Genomic DNA, 26,978 nt, shown 5'->3' on the forward strand with positions numbered 1-26,978 from the left:
GGCTGTGTGCCGGTGTCATGCAGGTGTTGGGGCAGGCCTGCACAGGCAGCCAGGACTTCCAGGAACTCTAGGGACCAACTGCCAATTGCATTTTGAATGTGCTTCTCTATTCTGTGATATTTGAGACCTACAGCCCACAAATTCAAAACTACTATACCTGAGTCAGAGGGGTCTGTTTTCCTGTGTTTGGCTGGAGGGTGGGAAAGAATTCCACTCCTTTCTGGCTGTTCTGCCTCCATGAAAACACGAAAACTATGCTGAGAGGGAAACCCCTGAATTTTTCAGACATTATCAACCACAGATGGGGTCCTCCCAGATCCAGAGAGATGGGCAGGAATTTCCCTTGCGGTCTCTGAAGGACCTAAGGTCACACACAACCCCCAGTAGCACCTGAAACTTTGAAGCCTGTCATCTTCCTGGAATGTAATTTGTTTTTTATTTCATTTCCACATGCTGACTCCTACCCTCACTTTTCATTCTCTTGCAGTCAGCACCTCCAGTCCAGTGATAAGTAAAAGGGACTTTTTTCAGTCTACAAATAATAAGTGCTGGAGAGGGCGTGGAGAAAAGGGAACCATCCTACACTGTTGGTGAGAATGTAAATTGGCAAAGCCACTGTGGAAAACAGTATGGAGGTTCCTCAAAAAACTTCAAAAAACTAAAAATAGAATTGCCATATGATCCAGCAATCCCACTCTTGGGCACATACCCAGACAAAACTCTAATTCAAAAAGATGTGTGCACCGCTATGTTCACAGGAGCATTATTTACAACAGCCAAGACACGGAAGCAACAGGTATGTATATATACAAACTGAATGTTAAATGTTCCTCAGCCGTTAAAAAGTATGAAATAATACCATTTGCAGCAACATGGATGAACCTAGAGATTATCATACTAAGCGCAGTGAGAAAGACAAATACCATATGATATCACGTACGTGTGGAATGTAAAATATGACACGAATGAGCCTACCTACAAAACAGAAACAGAGACACAGAGAACAGACTTGTGCTTGCCGAGAGGGAGGGGATTTTGAGGAGGGAAGGATTAGGAGGTTGAGATTAGCAATAGATGCAAACTATTATATATAGATGGATAAACAACAAAGTCCTACTCTACAGCACTGATACTGTATTCAATATCCTGCGATAAGCTATAATGGAAAAGAATATCAAAGAATATATATATGTATAACTGAGTCACTTTGTATACAGCAGACATTAAACACGACATTGTAAATCAAGAACAAAAAGAATTTTAAAGGGACTTTTCTGTTCCTCACGTGTTCGAAGAATATTAGGTGAAAAGGTTTTTCCTACAGGACTTGTGCCCCAGGAATGGCCCAGGTTCTAAGCACGAGGTCAGCGAGCAGAATCTGCATCAAGCCCTGAGGTGGGGAAGGGGCGGAGGGCGGGCGGCCCTGTGCGCTGCCGCGTGGTTCAGCCATCAGGCTCTCACCTGCACTGCACGCGGTGAGGGAGCCGCCGGTTGTCCCTCATGAAGCTCCAGGGGCTGCGGCTGCTGGGCCCTAGCCAGCACTCCTAGGCCCTCCTTCCCCAAACCCCAAACTTGACCCCCAAACTGGAAAGCCTGATGGGATGGAATCTCAAATAGAGCCAGGTGGTGTGTGCTGGGGTTCCAGCTGAGGAGGTGCACGGGGTGCTCTGGTAATTGGTATCCTCCTGGGAAATGAAAGAGCGGGATCCGGCTTCCACTCCCCACAATGTCGGCTTCGGGGAGGCAGGGGGCTGGCCCTTGTGGGAGCAGAGTCCCAGAGTGCCCGAGAGCTCACTGGCTGGGAGGCACAGGTCTTGCTCCCACCTCTTTCGCAGATGGGCAGCACTCCTTGTGGGGGCAGAGGTTGTATTCTGCGAGACCTGCAGAGCCAAGGGAATCCCTGGTCCTGGTCTCGCAGCAGCAACACACCAACTTCATGTTCATCTCTGCAGATGAGGGGCGGGGGGTGCTGGGGGGGGCCCTCCCGTGCTGTCCATCCAGACCAGGCGCTTCTCCCCTTAAGGGTGAGTGGCCTTTACACCTCCGACCCCACCACGGCCTCCCCTTTGGCCCTAATGCCACCGTTAGAGAGGCTGTGATGCTCTTCTGACCTAGACCCAGGTACTTAGTGGATCCCAGCTGCCACCTTTTCACAGCCCCTGGCTGCTCCAGGTGTGGTGCCCACCTGCCCATCACCCATGTGTACCTGCTTCAGCTCCCTCTCCCTTGAGGGGAAGCCGAGGGAGATTGTAACCACTAGAGCAAACCAATGCATGTGGAAGAAAAGGAGGCAAGAAGCCTTAATAACCTGCCCAAAAGCCAAAGGTGGGACTTCCGTGGCAGTCCAGCGGTTAAGATTCCACACTTCCAATGCAAGGGGTGCAGGTTTGATCCTTGTTTGGGGAACTAAGATCCCACATGCCTTGAAGCCAAATACATAAATTAAAAAAAAAAAAAGAAAATCCTTTAAAAAAAAAAGCCAAGGTGTAGACGCTATTGGCTTAGCGTTGATAAATCATAAGCACCTAGAAACCAGTAAGAACAAGACCAGAGACCCAATAGAAGAATGAACAAAGGACATGTGTAGACCATCCACATTTAAACAAAATGCCAAATAGCTTCTGAACATAAAAGATGCCCAGATTCTCCCATTGTAAAAGATGTACAAATTAACATTATTCTGAGATAATCATTTTTAACCTGCTAATTTGGAAAAAAATTTAAAAGTTTCATAACAATCTGCTGGAGAGGCTGAGGGGAACAGAGAACTGAGGACATGTAAGGTGGTGCAGCCCCTCGGAAGGCAGGATGGCAGGATCAGCAAAGCTGCAAATGTATAGCCTTCACCTAGCAATCCCAGCTGGAAGTGTATTCAATAGATACTTAGTCGTGTCGGACTCTTTTGCCACCCCACGGACTGTAGCCTGCCAGGCTCCTCTGTCCATGGGATTTCCCAGGCAAGCACACTGGAGTGGGTTGCCATTTCCTTCTCCAATGCATGAAACTGAAAAGTGAAAGCTAAGTCACTCAGTCGTGTCTGACCTTCAGCGACCCCGTGGACTGCAGCCTTCTAGGCTCCTCCGTCCATGGGATTTTCCAGGCAAGAGTACTGGAGTGGGGTGCCATTGCCTTCTCTGTATACAAAAGGTACATGGTTATTTATTTCAGCACGGCTTACAGTACCGAGTGATTAGAAACAACTCAGGCATCCATAAAGAGAGGGCTGATGAAATAAATGATGCTGCATCCATTTAACAGAATCCTGTGCGTCATCCGACAGGCTCTCAGTGGACCGTGGCCAGCTCTCCTAGAGTCAGTACAGCAGAGTGGGTAAGTCCCTGGACTCTGAGGATAACCGCTGGCTTGGAAACCCAACTATGTCACTTACTGGCTATGTGCCCTTGAGCAATTTAGTTACCTTCTGTACTGCCTCTCTCTGCAAAATACTGCCTTTGTTTCCTTAATAGTAAAAATATAGTGTGTCCCTTACATATGAACTTTCAAAGATGCGAATGTGCATCTTATTCCAGCAAGGAACTAGAACTTGTGCCATCAGCGTCAGGTGTGAGTGAAAGTGCAGTTTGCTGTCCATCTCTTATGGCTGACGATCCTTCAGCTCTACCATCTACCATGTTCCCTCCTTCCTCCAGTCAGTAACTCTTGTTGCCTAGTCCCTCGATGACAGGCCCTGTATGCTAGCTGTTGTACTGTACTACTGGACTTTTTAAAAAATATATTTATTTATTTGGCTGTGTTGGGTCTTAGTTGAAGCACACAGGATCTTTAATTGAAGTATATGAGATCTTTTTAATTGGCGGCATATGGGATCTAGCTGTTCCTCCATCAGGGAAGTCCCCATACTTTTCAAAGTACTGTTTTGTAAGATTTTAAATGTTTTATTTTTGTATTTGTTTTCATGCATTATTTGTGTGAAAAATGTTATAAACCTATTACAGTACTATATAACCAATCATATGGCCGAAAGCAAAAAAGAACTTAAGAGCCTCTTGATGAAAGTGAACGAGTTGGCTTAAAACTCAACATTCAAAAAACTAAGATCATGGCATCCAGTCCCATCACTTCATGGCAAATAGATGGGGAAACAGTGGAAACAGTTAGAGACTTTATTTGGGGGGGCTTCAAAATCACTGGAGATGGTGACTGCAGCCATGAAATTAAAAGATGCTTGCTCCTTGGAAGAAAAGCTATGACGAACCTAGACAGTGTATTAAAAAGCAGAGACATTACTTTGCTGATGAAGGTCCCTCTAGTCAAAGCTATAATTTTTCCAGTAGTCATGTATGGATATGAGAGTTGGACTATAAAGAAAGCTAAGTGCCAAAGAATTGATGCTTTTGAACTGTGGTGTTGGAGAAGACTCTTGAGAGTCCCTTGGGCTACAAGGAGATCCAACTGGTAGTTCTAAAGGAAAAGTGAAAGTCGCTCAGTTGTGTCCAGCTCTTTGCGACCCCATGGACTATACAGTCCAAGGAATTCTCCAGGCCAGAATACTGGAATGGGTAGCCTTTCCCTTCTCCAGGGGATTTTCCCAACCCAGGGATCAACCCCAGGTCTCCTGCATTGCAGGTGAATTCTTTACGAGCTGAACCACAAGGGAAGCAGCCCTGAATATTCATTAGAACTGATGCTGAAGTGGAAGCTCCAATGCTTTGGCTACCTGATACAAAGGGCTGACTCACTGGAAAAGACCCTGACTCGGGCAATGATTGAAAGCAGCAGGAGAAGGGGACGGCAGAGGATGAGATGGTTGGATGGCATCACCGACTCGATGGACATGGGTTTGAGCAAGCTTGGGGAATTGGTGATGGACAGGGAAGCCTGGAGTGCTGCAGTCCATGGGGTCACAAAGAATCCCACACAACTGAGTGACTGAACTGAACTGATGGCCAGTCATGTTAGTTGAGTACCTAGGCTAACTTTGTTGGACTACGAACAAATTGGACCTAGGAACACACTCTCCAAATGGAACTCATTTTGGATGTAGGGGACTTACCATAGAGCTAATAATAATAATACCTATCCTCTAATGTTATTATGAACAGTAAATAAGTTAACATTTGTAAGACCAGGAGTACCTGACCACCATGCTATCAAGGTACAGAATAGTGTCTGTTAATTATGTGAAGTCGCTCAGTCATGTCCAACTCTTTGCAACCCCACGGACTGTAGTCTGCCAGGCTCCTCCATCCATGGGATTTCCCAGGCAAGAATACTGGAGTGGGTTGCCATTTCCTTCTCCAGGGAATCTTCTTGACCCAGGGATGAAACCCAGGTCTCCCACATTTCAGGCAGACTCTTTACCATCTAAGCCACCAGAGAATTACATGCTACCTTTTGTGTGTGAATATATATTGTTGTTGTTCAGTCGTTCAGTCGTGTCCAACTCTTTGAGACCCCATGGACTGCAGCACACCAGCCTTTCCTGTCCACTATCTCCCGGAGTTTGGTCAAACTCATGTCCATTGAGTCAATGATGCCATCCAACCACCTCATCCTCTGTCATCCCCTTCTCATGCCCTCAATCTTTCCCAAATTAGGGTCTTTTCCAATGAGTCATCTCTTCTCATCAGGTGGCTAAAGTATTAGAGCTTCAGCATCAGACTTTCCAATGAATATTCAGGGTTGATTTCCTCTAGGATTGACTGATTTGATCTCCTTGCTGTCCAAGGGACTCTAAAGAGTCTTTTCCAACACCACAGTTCGAAAAGCATCAGTTCTTCAGTGCTCAGCCTACTTTATGGTCCAACTCTCACATCTGTACATGACTACTGGAAAAAACCAAAGCTTTGACTGTACGGACCTAGGTTTGTTATAGCTTTTCTTCCAGGCAGGTATTTGTACAAAGAAACTCTGGAAGGGTATGTAACAAACTTATAACTAGAATTCAGGAAAGTAAATAAGAGCAAGTGTTTTCATTGTAAATGTTCTTATATGGTTTTGATTTTTTAAACATATAAGTGAATAAATACATACTCAAAAGAGTTAAAAAATAAAGAAGATATTTTAGGGAAGCCAAAACATAGGTGATGATAGGCATTGCCTGAAACACTTAAAAAGATGGGAACATTTCCCTTTGGAAGGACAAAGACGACACTGTGTATGATCAAACTACAAAATTATGAACTCGTATGAGCAGGAACAAGGGGAATCCCTCTTTCACAAAAGAAATATGCACAGGTGTTTCATGCTCAATAAAATAACCATATTTATTTCATTTTTAATTACTTTCTAAAATAACACTTTTCCTACAAAGAACTCAAAACAGAACTTGCAGTTTATAACAACAAACTTGCTTAACACTCGCCATGCTTCTCAGAGGGCGGAGGGAGGGAATATGAGGTAGACAGAGCGGTAAAAAGAAGCAGGGGTCGCTGCAGATCTGGACACGGGCAACAAGAGTGAGGAAGCACCCATTTCTGTGACCTCTGGTTTGGGAATGAGGTTCAGTGGCACTCATGGGAGGTTCCCTTCCAAGGCTTCCTTATAAGGAGCACTGGGGCTATCCACAGTGCTGGTGTTTCCTAAGCAGTGAGGCCTCCTGGGCTTCTAAGTTCCTTGGGCTCCACCATGAGACCGTCACAGACGTCTCATCGCTGGCTGACCAATAAACAGACAAATGGCCAGTGGGTCCGCAGTTCTTCAACAAACCAGACAAAAGCAACCGCGATGGGTAACAAGGAGAGGAGGAGTAGAAGGGTCTTCTTTGCATCTGCCCCGGTGGGATTCATGTTTTCTCAGAGGGTAGAAGGAAAGCAGAGCCTGCCGCTTACGTTCCTTCTACATCAAATGGTTGTTCCAGAGAAAGCGCAGCAGCATGTGAACTCCTCCAAAGAAAACGAAGACGTAGTGAGCCAGGATAGCTCTGCCTTCTTGCTGAAAGTTCTGTTTAAAAAGAGAGCAAGAAAGGGAGGGTGAGTTTTCTAAAAAGGCGATAAAATAATCCAAAGTTAGAAATTCAGTATTAGTATTAATTCAGTCAGTGCTACAGACTCGCTTCTCGGGCTGCTCCGTGAAGTGTCTGAGTGGGAGAATATCTTGGTCTGTTCGTGATGTCCGTGCCATCCACACAACCTGGGGAAGTTTTCCTCTGGACATTTTTTCCATCTTCACCATCAGCAAATTGGGCACTCTTTCCCAGGTTGATTAACCTGTTCCTCTGGCTTCCCACAGAGAAGGCAATGGCACCCCACTCCAGTACTCTTGCCTGGAAAATCCCATGGATGGAGGAGCCTGGTAGGCTGCAGTCCATGGGGTCGCTAAGAGTCGGACACAACTGAGCGACTTCACTTTGACTTTTCACTTTCATGCATTGGAGAAGGAAATGGCAACCCACTCCAGTGTTCTTGCCTGGAGAATCCCAGGGACGGGGAAGCCTGGTGGGCTGCCATCTATGGGGTCACACAGAGTCGGACACGACTAAAGTGACTTAGCTTAGCTTAGCTGGCTTCCCAGAGCACTTTCTTAGTTCTCCCAAAGAACCAAGGGAGTCTGCTTTGGGGTTGAAGAATGGACTTTAGATGGTGAAGAGGGGGTGAGTGTGAGCACGGTTGGAAGCAAAGACCTCAGCAGGTTTCTGGTGCGTGCTCAGTCGCTTCAGTTGTGTCTGACTCTTGCAGCCCCGTGGACTGTAGCCCACTGGCTCCTCTGTCTGTGGGATTTTCCTGACAAGAATACTGGAGTGGGTTGCCATATCCCCTCCTCCAGGGGATCTTCCCGACCTAGGGATCAAACCTGCATCTCCTGCATTTCCTACGTTGCAGGCAGATTCTTTACTGCTGAGCCACCAGGGAAGCCCATAAGTAAATACCACTGTAACTGGAAACCATGAAAGAACTTGTTTTTCCCTTTTATAATTGATATCAATTTAAAAATTTGAGCGACTTTGACAGTGGTCCAGTGGTTCAGTGATTAAGGCTCTGTGCTTCCACTGCAGGGGGCGCAGGTTCAATCCCTACTCAGGGAACTAAGATCCCACATGCCACGTGGCATGGCCAAAAAATTTTAAAGATTTTAATTAAAAAAAGAAAAATTGAATTTCTTTCCTGCAAAGCAGATAAGAAAATGTATAGAGCACTGAGTCAGATGCGCATATATTTAAATTCCAGTTTTGCCACTTAATTGCTGAGTAACCTTGGATAGGTTATCTAATCTTGCTGAACCCCAAATGCTTCTCCTGAAATACCGATTCCACTAATTCATAGAGTTATTTGGAAAATTAAATGAAACAAATAAGAGTAGCTCAGAGTGCCTGAAAGAAAATGTTTAGTAAATGTTCATTTCCCACCTGTCCTTCTAACAATCTTAAGAAATTTCTTATACATTACTGTCAGGGTCCCAGAGAAAACAGATAACACTCAAATTAGGATAATACAGGGTCGGATGAAGACACTTTACAAAAGTGGGGGGAGGAGGCATAAGGGTGGTGTAACAGCAGAGGCATTGCCACTCCTCGGCCTGTAGGGACAGGGAGGGGGCAGCTTCTAGGACCCAGGATAGAGTCTATGGAGAAAAATTTCAAAGGCACTTTAAGATCCTAAAAGCATAGAAAGACTGTTTTAATACATACTTTATAGCTAGGAAAATTACATGCCCCAGATTAAAAAAAAACAGGTCCTTGAAACAAAACCCCTCAAAACTAGATGGCAAAATAGGTTGAGAATCAAGGCCTATTTGAAAACACCAAACACTTGCTTAAGTGAAAATAATAAGAAGTCAAGCTATGTGATAGCTTGAGGACAATCAATTCAGCAGATAAAAATGCACCTTGGTGAGCTCCTTGCCAGGGAGTTCCAAGAGCAAGAATCAAAGTTTCTTTAAATACATCAAAAGCAGGAAGGCATCTGGAGAATCAATGAGACCACTTGATTAAACAAAGTACAAAATGTGAATAAATGATTGCATATGAAAGAAATATACCATGCCAGATTCAAAATTTTGTTGAAGTTACTTGAGTTAAGCCTGGAAGCAGCAGAGTAAAGCCTTTTAGCATTTTAGAGTCAAACTGAAGAGGAATTTTAAAAATTATTTAAAAAATAGTCTATGGTCCATTTGAAGTGCTCTAAAAGACAATTTTGCAATACAAGAAAGACTACTTTAAAAGTGTAGGTCAAAGCCAGCTTTGTAAAACACTGCAAGAAAAGCTAGGGCAGGTGTAAGTATAGACATAGATCAATGGAATAGAATTGAGAGTTCAGAAATAAACCCCAAATTTATAGTCAGTTGATTTTGGACAAGGGTGCCAAGGCAATTCAGTAGGAAAAGAGTACTCTGTTCAACAGATGTGCTATGACAACTTAATACCCATATGCAAAAGAATGAAGATGAACTTATAACTCATACCATATATAAAAATTAGCTCCAAATGAGTCAAAGACCTAAATTTAAGAGCTAAAAGTCTAAAGCTCTTGAAAGAAAACATAGGCATAAATCTTCATGATGATTTCTTAGATATGACCCAAAAGCACTAGCAACAAAAGAAAAATAGGTAAGCTGAAATTCATCAAATTTAAAACTTTTGCACTTCAAAGAACACTGTCAAGATGAAAGACAACCTTCAGAATGGGAGAAAATATTTGCAAATAACATATCTGATAAGGGACTTATATTCAGCATATATAGAGAACTGTGCTGCTGCGCTGTGCTAAGTCGCTTCAGTCACGACTGAAGCCTCTGTGACCCTATGGGCCATAGGACTCCAGGCCCCTCTGTCCATGGGATTCTCAGCAAGAACACTGGAGTGGGTTGCCATGACCTCCTCCAGGGCATCTTCCTGACCCAGAGATCAAACCCACGTCTCTGACGTCTCCTGCGTTGGCAAGTGGGTTCTTTACCATTAGCGCCACTTGGTAGGCCCATATAAAGAGCTCCTGCAACTCAGTAATTAAAAGACAACCGAATTTTAAAATGAAGAACCTGAATAGACATTTCTCCAGAGATTTATACAAATAACCAATAAGCACCTGAAAAGATGCACAACATTAACTATCAGATCAGATCAGATCACTCAGTCGTGTCCGACTCTTTTCGACCCCATGAATCGCAGCACGCCAGGCCTCCCTGTCCATCACCAACTCCCGGAGTTCACTGAGACTCACGTCCATCGAGTCAATGATGCCATCCAGCCATCTCATCCTCCGTCGTCCCCTTCTCCTCCTGCCCCCAATCCCTCCCACCATCAGAGTCTTTTCCAATGAGTCAACTCTTCACATGAGATGGCCAAAGTACTGGAGTTTCAGCTTCAGCATCATTCCTTCCAAAGAAATCCCAGGGCTGATCTCCTTCACAATGGACTGGTTGGATCTCCTTGCAGTCCAAGGGACTCTCAAGAGTCTTCTCCAACACCACAGTTCAAAAGCAGCAATTCTTCAGCGCTCAGCCTTCTTCACAGTCCAACTCTCACATCCATACATGACCACAGGAAAAACCATAGCCTTGACTAGATGGACCTTTGTTGGCAAAGTAATGTCTCTGCTTTTGAATATGCTATCTAGGTTGGTCATAACTTTCCTTCCAAGGAGTAAGCGTCTTTTAATTTCATGGCTGCAATCACCATCTGTAGTGATTTGGGAGCCCAGAAAAATAAAGTCTGACACTGTTTCCACTGTTTCCCCATCTATTTCCCATGAAGTGGTGGGACGGGATGCCATGATCTTCGTTTTCTGAATGTTGAGCTTTAAGCCAACTTTTTCACTCTCCACTTTCACTTTCATCAAGAGGCTTTTGAGTTCCTCTTCACTTTCTGCCATGGGAATACCAGACCACCTGATCTGCCTCTTGAGAAATTTGTACACAGGTCAGGAAGCAACAGTTAGTACTGGACATGGAACAACAGACTGGTTCCAAATAGGAAAAGGAGTTCATCAAGGCTGTATATTGTCACCCTGTTTATTTAACTTCTATGCAGAGTACATCATGAGAAACGCTGGACTAGAAGAAACACAAACTGGAATCAAGATTGCAGGGAGAAATATCAGTAACCTCAGATATGCGGATGACATTAAGTTTCAGGGAAGTGCAAATCAAACTCACAATATGACTCTTCTTCACACCCGCTGGGCTGGCTATAATCAAAGAGATAGTTAACTCATTTTTGACAAGAATGTGGAAAAACAGGATCCCTGATACCTTGCTGGTGAGCCACAATGTAAAATAGTACAGCCACTTTGGAAAACAGTCTGGAAGTTTCTCAAAAAGTTAAAGTTGTCATATGACTCAGCAATTCCACTCCTATGCATGTTCTCAAAAAAACTGAAAACACTCATCTACACAAAGACCCCCACACAGATGTCCGTAGCATCATTATTTATAACAGTCAAAAAGTGGAAACAACCCCAACGTTCATCAGCTGATGAATAAACAAAGTGATATATATACATACAATGGAATATTATTCATCAATAAAATGAAGCATTGATTCATGCTACAACATGGATGAACCTTGAAAAAAACATTGTGTTAAGTGAGAAGGGGACGACAGAGGATGAGATGGTTGGATGGCATCACTGCCTCAATGGATGTGAGTTTGAGCAAGCTCCGGGAGTTGTGGCCTGGCCTGCTGCAGTCCATGGTCGCAAAGAGTCGGACATGACTGAGCGACTGAACTGAACTGACGTGAAAGAAGTCAGACATAAAGACCACATACTATATTAGTCCCCTTATATGAAATTTCAGAATAGGCAAATCCAGAGAAACAGAACGTAGATTGGTGGGGCTGGAAGGAAAATGGGAGGAGATAAGAAGGGACTACTATTTGGTTTGGAGTGTCTTACTGGGGTGATGAAACTGTTCTAAAATTGATTGTGATGATGGCTGTACAACTCTGTGAATAAACATAAAGCCACTTATACTGTTTAAATGGATGAATTGTATGATGTGAATTTTCTCAATAAAGTTTTTTTTTAAAGAAAAAAAGGTTAATTTATTAAGTTGCAGAGGTAAATTTAAGACATAAGTAAATTACAGCTTAAAAGGTAAGGGGAAAAAATCATTACCAAAAAAAAAAAAAAGGTAAGGGAAAGGAAGAAAAGGAAAATGGAAGTGGAGGTGACATAGAGAAGTGACTCCCTGATTGGGTTGAGATAAATGTAGAAAATAGGTGGTTGTGATTTTTCCTACTCTGCTCTCTCCAGAGAAAACATTAGAAGGAAGCAGGAGTATTCAGAGTGCTAGCTGATAAAGAAGCAGGAAAGTTGAACTAAGGACTTGCCTGTAATTCATAAAGCACAGTCATCAGTGAAAACTGCAGAGGGAACTGAAGCATCGGAGGAAGAGCACTCTGTAATACATGATACGCGGCCAAGAAGTGTTCAACCCAAATAAGGCCAAAAACAAAGTAAGTTGTTGGCTTTGATAACATGTACTGATCATTTTCCATCAAATTATCTCACTCAGCGTTCAGAACAGTCTACTGGCTTCATTCTAAATATAAATCAGAACATGGCACTCTTCTACTCTCCCTCTGAAGAAGTTTCTCTTATAAACACTTAGGGTAAAACCCAAAAACCTTTTACCACCACTCCTAAGACAGAGGCCAGCCCCTGGACCTCACACCCACGCGCTCAGCCATTCTGGCCTCCCTGCTGTTCCTTACGCCTGCTTCTATGCCAAGGGCTTGGCACTCCCAGTTCCCTCTGTCTGGAACACTCTCTCCCCAGGTATTCCCCTGGCTCACTTCCAGTCTCTGCTCAAACATCACCTCCTCAGAGAAGCCTTTCCTGACGGCCCATGCAGGGTCATCTCCATCACTCAGTACCCCCAGCAGTCTAGTCATGACTTCAGTTTGTCCCGCTCCTATGAGCCCTATGAGAGTAGGCTCATCTTCCGCCCTGCTCTCTGCCTGGAACTGAGTCTGGCATATGGGAAGCACTCAATAAATACTTGTTTGAGTGAACTTGGTCTGTCAATACCTGGGACTGGCACATAGTAGGTACTCAATAAATATTTGCATAATCGGTCTATCAGTATTTTATGTGATTGTTTCCTTCTCACTTTTAGTAACGTTATTGTTGGGACCTTCTGTTCTTGTTTTGTCTCCAGGAATGTCTTATTTGAGGGGATGGCTGAGTACTGCCACATTTGAACCAGAGCATAGAAAGGGGCCTGGCACTCCCTGAGGTCAGCATGATGGCAGCAGCAGGGATAAACAAGAAATCGCTGCAGGTACTTGTCCTGTGATGAATGTAAGGGCAAGAAGTTGGGCTCTAAGGGTCAGCCACCTGTCCTAGCACAGAGCCCCACATGGTTATTCTCCTGCTGCTGCCAGTTACAGGTTGTTCTGGAGGAAAACTAAGTTGGCTGTGGATTTCATCGTGCCTAAGATTTGGGCTTCCCTGGTGACCCAGCTGGTAAAGAATCTTCCTGCAGTGCAGGAGACTGGGGTTTGATCCCTGGGTCAGGGAGATCCCCTCGAGAAGGGAACAGCTACCCACTCCAGTATTCTTACCTGGAGAATTCCATGGACAGAGGAACCTGGCTGACTACAGTCCATGGGATCACAAAGAGTCGGACATGACTGAGCGACTAACACTTTCACAGAATTTAAAAGAGTAATCTTTATGTTTTCCCTTATTACTTCTTATAATAATCAGGAGAAACAAAGAAATCAGGGAGAGCTGGGCTTAGAGCAGAACCTGGGTTGGTTCAAGGAGGATAACCACAATCTAAGTCAAAGGTCCTCCTCCACGATGGAGCATTACATTCACTTGGACTCATCTCTCAAGGTAGGGCCCAGCATCTATAGTTCTTAAAACTCCACAGGTGATCCTCACATGCATCCTAGTTTGAGAGTGTGAAGCAAAGTTTCTCACATTTATAACTCAGATCCCCAAGGGTGTGTGCAAAATGGTAAATTCTGATGCCAGAGCTGTGGGCTGGGGTTCGAGATTTTGCACATCTGGTCAGCTGCCAAATAATGCGGATGCCGCTGGTCCGTGGACCAGTTTTTCGTGAGGCAAATGTGAGATCAAATACTGGCATTGGCTCAGGTTCTCAATTTTCAGATCTAATGCTTGGTAATCTGGACATTATTAACCCATGTGTTCTGCTAATTCCTGGGCATTCCAGCTACTTGGCAGCCATTGTTCTGTTTGCTCTTTCCAGGTAGGCCTTTGCTGGGGAAATTTAAGTCTCACCTCTTGCACCATTCTCTGCTCAATGCTGTCCCCAATGTTTCTCAGGCGCACGGCCAACTTGTGACGTATTTCCTCCTGGTGATGGTTCTGGCCAATACTATCCTCCTTGGGCTGAGAAGGTGGATTGTAATCTACATTGATAGAAAAGAGTTCAAAGAGATAATTGCATTAACTATCACTCACCACTAGTCACTTAAAACTGGCTTAGACAACGAGAGGAATGAAATCCCATCATCATAGTGATTATTGAAAGCAAAGCCTTGCACTGGAATAAATAGCTCTGTCCAGTAGAAATATAATTCAAGCTATATATAAATTTTAATTTTTCTAGTGGTAAAATCAAGTAAAAAATAATTTTAGTAATGTATTTTACTTAAGACAGTATATCCAAAGTTCAGTTCAGGTCAGTCGCTCAGTCATGTCCGACTCTTTGCAATCCCATGAACTGCAACACACCAGGCCTCCCCCTCCATCACCAACTCCTAGAGTCCACCCAAACCCATGTCCATTGAGTCGGTGATGCCATCCAACCATCTCATCCTCTGTCGTCCCCTTCTCCTCCTGCCCTCCATCTTTCCCAGCCTCAGGGTCTTTTCAAATGAGTCAGCTCTTCGCATCAGGTGGCCAAAGTATTGGAGTTGCAGCTTCAACATCAGTCCTTCCAATGAACACCCAGGACTGATCTCCTTTAGGATGGACTGGTTGGATCTCCTTGCAGTCCAAGGGACTCTCAAGAGTCTTCTCCAACACCACAGTTCAAAAGCATCAATTCTTCAGTGCTCAGCTTTCTTTATAGTCCAACTCTCACATCCAAAGTATCATAACATATAATCAATATAAAATTATTAGTGGTATGTTTTGCACTTTTTTATTTAAGCTTTCAAACTCCAGTGTTTATTTTATACTTACAACACATCTCAATCCAGATATTAACTAATTTCATTGGAAAACCTTGTATTTTATTTCATGAAGTGTTGATTTGTATTTAGATTTCATGAAGTTTACAATTAAAAAGTAAATTTATATATATCCAAGTTGTTCCACACATACCTAAAACTTTTCCAACAACTAAATCAAGTATCAGTTTTTAAAACTTAATTAAAATTAAATAAAACTTAAAATTCAGTTCCTCGATTGCACTGGCCACATTTCAAGTGCTCTATTATATTCCAATACTGAATTTTTAATATCCAAAAGGAAAAATTATCTCACTTTATGCTGAAAATTGTGTGGATATATACATATCCACATAGAATTCTAAAAATAAAACTGTCATCTAAATGACCTAGTGGGGAATTTGGAAAAATCTCATTGTTAATCTTTTCAAAAGAATAACTCCTTCATAAAGCAGATAACAAGCCTCAATGTATTGTGACTTTAAAAAAATGTTGTATCAACATACAAAAGTTTCTTTCCGTTGCACTTAGGAAAACTTTTAAACGAATAGGACTTTAAGGTTTTGTAAGTGCTTTTCCACTGCCAGCTATAATGTGAATATTTTATTGTCTCAGACGGTGATCATCTTTTTATAATCTTGATTTTATTTGATAAAAAAGAGATATCTAAGGCCTTCTGATTTAAGACTGAGCACAAGCATTGACCTTTCCGTTTCTCCTAGTCCCTCCCAAGACCTCACCAAAATGAAAGTATAAAAAAGAGTAAAACTGCCACAGTGAAAAGAATGGGAAGCAGAGTCAACAGCAGATGAGAGATCTATACATGTTTCTAGAAGGCAGAAAGAAGAGAAGACAAGATATAGACAAGTGAGCCAGAAAGTGCCAAGAACCCATGATAGGAAGCCCCTTCACTCACCAGGACCCGGAAGCTGGGAAAGGGGAACATGCCGTTGACTAGAATTCTGAGGAGGATCTACTGTCCCACTTGGTACCCTTGGCAACCCCAGCCCACTGGACCCATCAGATTTCAGGTGAAAAATCCAGACCAGTCTTCCCTAACACGAGAACAAATCTTGTGGAGAGAGCTAAAACTTCTTTATGAATGTTGGTGCCTCAGGTCAAAGGTCTCCTTGTTCTGGCATTTGAGGGATCTGGGGCCAAAACGTCAGCTCCCCTAACTCACCGCCCTAAAACTCTCCCAGTTCAGACCCCCTATTTGAGTCCCCATTCAGTGAGGAGCCCTGGGAAGCAGTGAGGCATCGTGCTAAGATTCCGAAGCCAAATCATTTGGGTTCAAATGTAAAATTTATAGATAAAACTGTGTAACCTGGGAAAGTTATTTAATTTCTCTATGCCTTCATTTCTTCAATTGTAAAATGGGAATGGTAATATATTATTTTATCAATTCTAAGATTTTATAATGCCTCCAAAAGAGAATGTGTTTTATAGTCTATGGCATGTCATATTCCAACAGATTGTTTATTTTCTTAGTAGGAAACAAAATTATAGTACATTTTACAATTGATGGAATATTAAACTTAATGAGCGGAGAAGGAAATGGCAACCCACTCCAGCATTCCTGCCTGGAGAATTCCATGGACAGAGGAGCCTGGTGGGATACGGTCCATAGGGTCGCAGAGTCAGATACGACTGAGCACACAGCACAAACTTAATAAGATACTATAGTAACTACCTTGTAGAGGGGTTGTTGAAATGATTAAGTGAATTAATACATTTAACCTGTGCAGGACCACACCTGGAACATGGATAAATGCTATATGAGTGAGTGAAAGTTGCTCAGTCATGTCCAATACAGACCCCATGAACTGTAGCCCGACAGGCTCCTCTGTCCATGGAATTCTCCAGGCCAGAATACTGGAGTGGGTAGCCTTTCCCTTCTCCAGGGGGATCTTCCCAACCCAGAGATTGAACCCAGGTCTCCCACATTACAGGCGGATTCTTTACCAGCTGAGCCACCAGGGAAGCCCAAGAATACTGGAGTAGGTAGCTTATCCCTTCTCCAGCGGATCTTCCCAACCAAGGAATAGAACAGGGGTCTCCGGCATTGCGGGCAGATTCTTTACCAGCTGAGCTATCAGAGAAGCCCAAATACTATGTAAGTGTTAGCTACTGCCACCAACTGGGAAAACAGTCCTCACATAACAGCAGAAAAAACCCACACGAGTTAACCGGTCAGTATTTTTTTTTTAATAACAGAATATCACCAGGCAACTGAGAAGAACAATAATTGAAAGAGAAATACCAGATAAACAAGCAAAATAGTGATCCTGAAGAAAACAGGTGTAATTCAGGAAACAGAAGAGAATGTTTGCAAGTTCTAATGTATATCTTTAGAGTGATTTAAGAAAATATTACATTTAGCGACTTCCCTGGCGATCCAGTGATTAGGATTCACCTTCCCCAGGGGTTGTGGGTTTGATTCCTGGTCAGGGAACTAGGATCCCACAGGCCTGTGGCCAAAAAAACAAAACATAAAAACAGAAGCAATATTGTAACAAATTCAATAAAGACTTTAAAAAAAATGGTCCACATCAACAAAAATCTTTATTAAAAAAAAGAAAGAAAATATTACATTTAGGAAACAAAAGAAAATGCTGTGAAAAAAGATTAAACCTACAACAAAATCTTTCAGTTTTTAAAAATATGATTGCTAAAATTAAAAATACAATTGACAGTCTGAGAAAAGAAAATCACTCAGAAAAAAAAATCAGAATTTTTAAATAGGCGAGATAAGATAGGTGATATACAGAACCAATCTGGAAAGACCAGCACCGGATTAGTAAGAGTCACAGAAACAGAGGAGGAAAATTGTTAAACAGCATATGACAGCTTCCCAGTACAAACTTCAGATTAGAACATCTCACCAAGAAAAAAGCCCCACCAAATTCTCAGGACAACAAAAGGGGAAATAAAATCCTCACCTCTGGACCATACTGACATTTCAAAAGATGTCATTTTGGCTAAAGATGCTAAAGATCTCCAAAGAGAAACATGGGTTAGTTTGATGACTGACTTCCCATCAGTAATGGATTCTAGAATATAGTAGAATTAATACCCTCAAGAATTTTTTTTTTGGTCATGCCACGTGCTTTGCAAGATCTTAGTTCCCCAACCAGAGAGGTTAAACCCTGGCCCTTGGCAGTGAAATAATCAAGTCCTAACCACAACCACCAGGGAATTCCCACCCTCGAGGATTTTATTAAAAATTCTTTTCAACCTAGAAGTTTCTGCCTACCTAATTCTCGATAATTTGTGAGAGGTGAATAAAGACATTTGCAGACATGCAAGGACTCAGGAAGTTGTTCTCCCATAAACAATTTCTTAGGAAGCCTCTTGAGGAGGTTTTCCAGTGAAACAGAGTATGACTAAATCAAGGGGAAAAAAAAAATCAGCAAAAGGTGGATCCAATGCTGGGAAGGGAAGTCCCAGGATGACAGGCCCAGATAGTGATGAGATTGGAACAAGAGAACAACTCTAGAAGGGAAGTCCCCAAGGAAAGGGAGATTTGATTGAAAACATAGCATGATTGAAAATTTGGGAAACTTGAAGATATCATAATTACAAATCGTGTGAGCAGCGGAGGAGAGACAGTGAGAAAGTCCAGAAAACAAAGGTAATACAGAAAGTTTATGGTATAAATAAGAAGCCAATTAAGATGTGGCTTAAGTTTAAAGCTTTCCTTTAAAGCTTTAAGCTTTCCTGATAGCTCAGTTGGTAAAGAATCTGCCTGCAATGCTGCTGCTGCTGCTAAGTCACTTCAGTCGTGTCCGATTCTGTGTGACCCCATAGATGGCAGCCCACCAGACTCCCCTGTCTCTGGGATTCTCCAGGCAAGAACACTGGAGTGGGTTGCCATTTCCTTCTCCAATGCAGGAAAGTGAAAAGTGAAAGGGAAGTCGCTCAGTCATGTCCGACTCTCAGCGACCCCATGGACTGCAGCCTACTAGGCTCCTCCATCCATGGGATTTGCCAGGCCAGAGTACTGGAGTGGGGTGCCATCGAAATGCAGGAGACCCCAGTTCGATTCCTGGGTCAGGAAGATCCGCTGGAAGGAATAGGGTCGAAAAGAGTTGGATTCGACTGAGCAACTTTCACTTTCATGACCCACTACTTGCAGATCTGGATTATGTAAACTGTCAACAATCCATCATTTAATGTACAGCATAATGTCTCAAAAACATATGTAACTGTGCTTTGACCTTTAATGGACAGAACAGTTCTCAGAGTTTTCTGAGAGGCTATTCCGGGGTTATAATCTTCAATTTGGCTCAAAATAAAATTTCCATTTCTTTCTTAGACCAACTGATCAACTTTTTTTGTTGGCACTCAGCCTGATTTAAGCAATCACAGCTTTAATCCACTATTTCATTACTTGGAGATGTTTATTCTCAGGGAAAATCACTTCAGTACCTACGAACTTGATTGGTGGTAGTGACCACTCCTGAATCCCAGAGCCTTAAGAGAATGTGAAGGGTATTTGCATAACCTTTTACCTTTGTAACATAACATGTGGAGAGGAGAAAGGGCAACTGAGTGGGGAGACCTTCAAAATGAGTATCATCAACTTCAAAATGGGTTTAGGGCCAGCCCTACCTGTGCCAATCAAAAGCATGATGATTTGCAACTATCATTTTAACTGACTGTCACCTGGGAAGTACAAAATCCAGTATCTGCAGTATGAAGACGGAATACAAGTTGGGTAAGTTCCAGTAATGGACATTGGGAGACATGGAGCTATAAGAATGCTAATGAATGGAGAAGGAAATGGCAATCCACTCCAGCACTCTTGCCTGAAAAATCCCATGGACGGAGGACCCTGATAGGCTACGGTCCATGGGGTCGCAGAGTTGGACACGACTGAGCGACTTAAAGAAAAAGAAAAAGAAAAGAATGCTAATAAGCCTTGGGTATTTCAGCTGGGTAGACAAAGGGGCAGAGAAGGAAGGACCTAGAGATAGGACACAACAGAAGATTGTGCTCAAAGCAAGAAGTGTGTTTTGTATTCTGGAACTCAACATAACAACTATTTGTATTTCGTGCATGTCTGAACAATTACTGGTGAAACACTTGCAGCATGGCAAATGCGTGTGTGCTCAGTCATGTCCAACTCTTTTTGACCCCATGGACTGTAACCTGCTAGGCTCCTCTGTCCATTGGATTTTCCAGGTGTGGATACTGGAGTGGGTTGCCATTTCCTCCTCCAGGGGATCTTCCTGACCCAGGGATCAAACCCACGTCTCTTGAGTCTCCTGCATTGGCAGGTGTGTTCTTTACCACTAGTGCCATCTGGGAAGCCCGAAATAAGAGATGATACTGCGTATTAGATGTGTGTATCAGCATACTTACCTATTGGATACACATTGTCTATATCAGTAATTATGGGTTACCGTTACTCCCTAAGAACTTAGAATTAAAAGAAAAGAGTATTTTCTGAGAACTTAGAGGCAAGATCAGTGTATGTTTAGTGGAAATGGATGAGATGAGCAGTCATCGGAAGGGGAGAGGCTACTAGCTCTCCCTTGCCCAAGCCATTCCCTCTGCCTGCAACTTGCACCCTCCTTAACCCGCTCAGGTCTCAGTCCAGGGTTACATCTCCAGGGAAGCCTTCTCTAACCTCCCTCCTAGGTCGAAGCCCCATTATAGCATCTGGACCTCTTAGCACCCTATCACATTACATTTAACATTGGTACATGTGATTGACTGCTGTCTGCCTTCTTTACCTGACCATCAGTGCCAGGAAGGAAGGGGCTGTTGCTGTTTTTGTTCACCATTGTCAGCTGAGTATGTAATACAGTGCCTAAAATAGTATTTTTTTTTAATGAATAAAAAAAGTCAATGTGTCCATCTAGAGGAGGAAAGAGACAGATGGTGAGCCTTAGGAGCACCAAAAAAAAAAAAAAAAAGCAAAAATGAGCATCCAAGGGACTTTCCTGGTGGTCCAGTGGTTAAGAATATGTCTGCCAGTGCAGGGGTCGAGGGTTGATCCCTACTCTGGGAACGAAGATCTGACATGCCATGGAGCAACTAAACCCATGCACCACAACTACTGAGCCCTTGTGCCCTGGAGCCCATGCTTGGCAACAAGAAGCAGGCACTGCAACCGGAAACCCATGCACCACAACTAGAGAGTAAAAAAAAAAAAAAAAATATATATATATATAATGAACACCCAAGTGGTGCGGGAAGGGGGACCCTGGAGGGCTCCCCTTTCTGTAATACAAGCAATCTCAGAAGCAGAAAGAAGCTGAAAACTGGACCCTCTTCTGACTTCTACAATTAATATATCCCATTTACACCTACCTATGTATCTATGAGTGTCTCTGTGTTAGTTGCTCAGTTGTGTCCGACTCTTTGTAACCCCATGGACTTTAGATCACCAGGTTCTTCTATCCATGGTATTCTCCAGGCAAGAATACTGAAGTGGGTTGCCATTCCCTTCTCTGGAGAATCTTCCTGACCCAGGGGTTGAACCTGGGTCTCTTTCATTGCTGACAGATTCTTTTTCGGCTACACCCCACACCTTGTGAGATCTCAGTTCTCCGACCAGGGATTGAACCCAGGCTTCTTGCATTGGGAAGTGCAGAGTCCTGTACAGAAGTGCAGAGTCCAGATGCCAGGAAATTTTTCTGTGTGTGTGTATATATATGTCTGCCCTTTCCTATCAATAGAGAAGGAAATGGCAACCCACTCCAGTATTCTTGCCTGGAAAATCCCATGGACAGGGGAGCCCGGCCAGCTGTAGTCCACAGGTCACAAAGAGTTGGACATGACTGAGCACACACACTTTTCCTAGCAATACTTTTTACATTTTTAGAGGTGGACAGGGCTTCTTTCCACTTTTAATCATTTTTGTTTTCCCAAGAGTGTCTAATTTATCTTAAACGACGTATCAGGACGGTTGCTCTGGACTTCTCCAAATCCTACCCACCTCCTCAACTTTTCTAAGTGTCTTTTAGTTCTACATGGGCTTCCTAGGTGGTGCTAGTGATAAAGAATCCTGACAATGCAGGAGACCCAAGAGATTCAGGTTCAATCCCTGGGCTGGGAAGATCCCCTAGAGGAGGAAATGGCAACCTACCTATTCCAGTATTATTGCCTGGAAAAACCCCATGGACAGAGGAGCATGGTGGGCTATAGTCGGGGTCGCAAAGAGTTGGACACAACTGAGCACAGGTGTATGTGTGCACACACACACACATTCTCCATACAAATACTATGGGTTCCCCCCGACCCCAGCACCAAACAGATATGTTCATATGGCTAGTGTTCAGTTCAGCTGCTCAGTCGTGTCTAGCTCTTTGCGACCCCATGGACTGCAGCATGGCCAGGCTTCCCTGTCCATCACCAACTCCTGGAGCTTGCCCAAACTCATGTCCATCTAGTTGATGTTGCCATCCAACCATCGCATCCTCTCTAGTCCCCTTCTCCTCCTGCCTGCAATCTTTCCCAGCATCAGGGTCTTTTCCAAGGAGTCAGTTCTTTGCATCAGGTGGCCAAAGTATTGGAGTTGCAGCATCAGTCCTTCCAATGACTATTCAGGACTGATTTCCTTTAGGATTGACTGGTTTGATCTCCTTGCAATCCAAGGGACTCTCAAGAGTCTTCCCCAACACCACAGTTCAAAAGCATCAAATCTTCGGTGCTCAGCTTTCTTTATAGTCCAACTCTCACATCCATACCGTAGCTTTGACTAGACAGACCTTTGTCAGAAAAATAATGTCTCCGCTTTTTGATATGCTGTCTAGGTTGGTCATAGCTTTTCTTCCAAGGAGCAAGCATCTTTTACTTTCATAGCTGCAGTCACCATCTGCAGTGATTTTGGAGCCCCCCCAAATAAAGTTTCTCACTGTTTCCATTGTTTCCCCATCTATTTGCCAGGAAGTAATGGGACCAGATGCGATGATCTTAGTTTTCTGAATGTTGAGTTTTAAGCCAGCTTTTTCACTCTCCGCCAGCTTTTTCACTCTCCTCTTTCACTTTCATCAAGAGAATAGCCCCAAAGTAACAGAGATTAAGTTTGGGCTTCAACCAGTCATTTTCCAGCCAACAATGGCTTGTGATTTTCATTTTCAGTCTGTGTTGCAACCTGGGACAAAAGCACTAAGAGGAGAAAGGGATCTTCTCAATCAGCTTCTTCATTAACAGTTCGCTGTATCTAATTTATCTAACCTATCTAATCTATCTCTGTCATCCGTCCATCCATCCAATCAAGTTCCCAGCAGGAGAGCTTCCCTCCACGCGACCAACCACACCTGGATGACTGCGCGTTCAGGGTTCTCCTCAGACGCGCTGCCCAGACCCGGTCGGAGGCCGGAAAAACCCTTGGGGCGGGGCTGGCAGTAGAGGTCACGTGAGCGGCTGTGACCAATGGGAAGTGCACATGGCGCGCTGTGCCCAGAGGCGGTCTCTGGCGCAGGGGGTGGCGCTCGTTGTTCGCTACTACTACTAAGTCACGTCAGTCGTGTCCGACTCTGTGCGACCCCATAGACGGCAGCCCATCAGGCTCCCCCGTCCCTGGGATTCTCCAGGCAAGAACACTGGAGTGGGTTGCCATTTCCTTCTCCAATGCGTGAAAGTGAAGTCGCTCAGTCGTGTCTGACTCTTAGCGACCCCATGGACTGCAGCCTACCAGGCTCCTCCGTCCGTGGGATTTTCCAGGCGAACTTGTTCGCTACCTGCTTCAAATCCGATTGCGAGGGAGGGAGAACAGGTATCCGGGGTACACCACCAGGCCCCTCCAGTGACCCTGGCTTTAGCGTTCTCGACGTCATAAATAACTCAGTGTCCCTCACACTGCCCCCTTCAGTCTGCGCATCCCCATTCCTTCAGCGATAAAAGGGGAGAAACACGATGCTTCTTGCTGAGCCCGTGAGGGAAGGAAATGGGAGTGGGGGTGGGGCGCGGCTTCTGGCCGCTACCGCCTCTGACTGAGCGGTAACCCGCGGCCGTGGCATGCACTATTGGCGCACCAGACAAAAATTGCCAGACACAAAGATTTTACACATGCAGTAAAATGAGAACTCTATGCAAAAAAAAAAAAAAAATGCAGATTAGGCTGTTGGCTGTCACTGTTAGTAGCATTAGTAATTCTTCACCCTTCTGCTTTTTTTGAGGTGAAACTAATTAGGAAAGCTTTTGGGGTAAATGTGGCAACCGCCCACAGTGCACCTCAGTTTCATAAGGATCGGTGAGGATTAAGTAATATCAGTTCAGTTCAGTCGCTCAGTCGTGTCCGACTCTGCGACCCCATAGTGAGTGTGAAAACACTGAAAAAGGTTTGCAGTAAAATACAAGTTCTAGAATAGTGCACAGCTTTGTAAATATACTAAAAGCTTCTGAATTGTGTGCTTTAGAAGTGTGAACTTTATGGTACGAGTTACATCTCAACTTAGAAAAATGAAATGTATGTTCTATAAGGTAATAATAGGTGACACAGTCTCAGGTTTGGAGATACCATTGTTGACACCTGTCCAGATGAAAATTCAAAATTTTGGTCAACTGAGTTCTTTTTAGAAAATGAATACCATATTTGATGTGGCGGCCAGAGTCTCATTGCTGCTGCTAAGTCGCTTCAGTCAAGTCCGACTCTGTGCGACCCCAGAGATGACAGCCCACCAGGCTCCCCCGTCCCTGGGATTCTCCAGGCAAGAACACTGGAGTGGGTTGCCATTTCCCTCTCCAATGCATGAAAGTGAAAAGTGAAAGTGAAGTCGCTCAGTCGGGTCGGACTCCTAGCGACCCCATGGACTGCAGCCTACCAGGCTCCTCCGTCCATGGGATTTTCCAGGCAAGAGTACTGGAGTGGGGTGCCATTGCCTTCTCCAAGAGTCTCATTAGGATGCTTGAAATTTCTGCTTTCTTAGTGGCACGTAATTCTTTTAAAGTGGAAAATAGTTTGAGATTAATTTAAATCCTTTCAGGTGTCTAGCATGTTTTTAATCTAAAAGTCTAAAACCGCATGCATTTAACTCTAACATTCTTTAATGCTTTTCCAAACACAGCACTTTAATTTTCCAACATTTTGGGACATTTAGGAATCATACATTTTTTAAAAACAAAATTTCAAGTTTATCTTTCCCTCATGTTCTTTCCTATATTGACAATATCAAGAAGGAACCTACACTGAATTTTCCCTACCTTAACAATGCAGATATTTTCAGGTCAAGTTTAAAGGTATATTTTTATTAAAAGATGAATTTGATTTATTTTAGTGAATTTGGGATCACCTTAATTAGTTGTCACATCAGTGATTCAGAGCTCATAGAAACTAGGAGATTTATACCATGAAGCAAAGTCAGTTTTAGATTTTTACTATGTAAGAACTTCGATGAATAGATTTACACTACTTCTTTTTTTTTTTTTTACACTACTTCTTAATGTTTAAATACTCCAGTGCCCAATTTTATATCTTCAGTACCAGGAAAAATACAAGCTAAATAGAATATTTAACTTAGCTTAATACAAATAATATCTTACCTGGTTTCCTTGACATGGCTGAAACTGGCTGGGAGCTGACAAGTTGGGTCATGTAAGCACTCTGAAAACTGTATTTCACCCACAGTGATTTGCAACAATTTGTTACATTGGGAGAGGGATTCAGAAGTTCTTTAGGTTCATAAACAATGGCATCATGTTTTTTCTTCTTCATGTTTTTTTCCTGTTAAAAATATTTTCAGAGGATTTCTCCCATTTCTCAGTATATATTTGGTATGATAAATGAATACTGATATTTTAACACAAACAGCCTTTATACCATATATTAAAAGATTTTGCATTTGGGTGGAAGATGGAACAGGGTGATCTGTACGTTCTTTTTTTAACTGAAGTAAACATCTATGTTGTTTACTCTTTAGATCTGATACATCACCCTGTATCCTCATCTCCCAGCAGTTTCTCATCATAATAGTTACATTCCATCCAGGGAACAGTGTTAAATTAGTACACATAGAAGAGAGACAAATTATTAATAGTATAGCCAAAAGAAAAATAGATTTAAAAAACCTAGACAGGTGGGGAAGACTGGAGATGGAATATATTCTTCCACCTACTGCAGGGTGTGTGTGTGTGGATGTGGGTGTGTGTATTTCCTCCCCAGAATGGCTCTTGTATTCCCTCTTTAATACTCCATATACACACAGTCCATCTCTGCAGATGCCAATGAAGGCTATTCTGTGCACACTGCTCCCTTTTCTTCCAATATTAAAGCACCAATCGGAGAAGGCAATGGCACCCCACTCCAGTACTCTTGCCTGGAGAATCCTAGGGATGGGGGAGCCTGGTGGGCTGCCATCTGTGGGGTTGCACAGAGTCGGACAGGACTGAAGCGACTTAGCAGCAGCAGCAGCAGTAAAGCACCAATCGAGTAAGTTGAAGAATTGATGATTTTCATTGTCTATCAGTATACTTACTTATCTTATTTTAAAGGTTGGCCACAGAATTTGACTTGCTATTTTACCTTCTAAATCTAAGCAGTTAATAAAAAATCAAAGAATGACTGAGAGGTCAAACCATAAAAAACAACTGAAAGGTAGCAGAGGAGGCCTTCTGAAGCATTGCATCAGTACTGTCCAATAAAAATATGTGAGACACATATGTAACATTAAGTTTTCTAGTAGATACATTAAAAAGTGAAAGGGAATAGGTAAAATGAATTTTAATGATATGTTTTATTTAACCAAATGTATCCCTAAATAAATTTCAGTGTTATCATTTCCACAGGTAGTCAATATAAAACTTATTAATGAAATATTTTATATTCTCATTAGTGTAAGTCTTCAAAACCTGGTATATATTTTACAGCGCATCTCAGTCCAAATTAGCCACAAATGTAGTTCAAATGTAGCCACTTTGGGTGCTCAGTAGCTACATTTGGCCAGTGGCTACTGTATTGGACAATAAATATGATAAAGCT

At 43.1% G+C, this 26,978-nt stretch overlaps 1 protein-coding gene across 1 annotated transcript; it reads right to left on the bottom strand.

Moving 5' to 3' along the window:
- Positions 1-6,201: 6,201 nt before the first annotated feature.
- On the bottom strand, positions 6,202-25,715 carry PXT1 (peroxisomal testis enriched protein 1). Its single transcript, XM_027525490.1, has 3 exons — positions 25,544-25,715; positions 14,151-14,281; positions 6,202-6,903 (listed from the first exon to the last, which is right to left on the bottom strand). Exons 1-3 carry the CDS (start codon positions 25,713-25,715, stop codon positions 6,799-6,801), a joined length of 408 nt encoding a protein of 135 aa, XP_027381291.1. The 3' UTR covers positions 6,202-6,798.
- Positions 25,716-26,978: the final 1,263 nt, after the last annotated feature.

This window comes from Bos indicus x Bos taurus, chromosome 23 (assembly GCF_003369695.1).
Source record: "Bos indicus x Bos taurus breed Angus x Brahman F1 hybrid chromosome 23, Bos_hybrid_MaternalHap_v2.0, whole genome shotgun sequence".
Taxonomy (NCBI): Eukaryota; Metazoa; Chordata; class Mammalia; order Artiodactyla; family Bovidae; genus Bos; species Bos indicus x Bos taurus.

Coding starts and splice junctions, on each gene's coding strand:
- PXT1 (XM_027525490.1), bottom strand. CDS start 25,715: ATGAAGAAGAAAAAACATGATGCCATTGTTTATGAACCTAAAGAACTT. Junction 14,282..25,543: donor AGCCATGTCAAGGAAACCAG/GTAAGATATTAT, acceptor CTATCAATGTAG/ATTACAATCCACCTTCTCAG. Junction 6,904..14,150: donor AGCAGAGAATGGTGCAAGAG/GTGAGACTTAAA, acceptor CTTTTTAAACAG/AACTTTCAGCAAGAAGGCAG.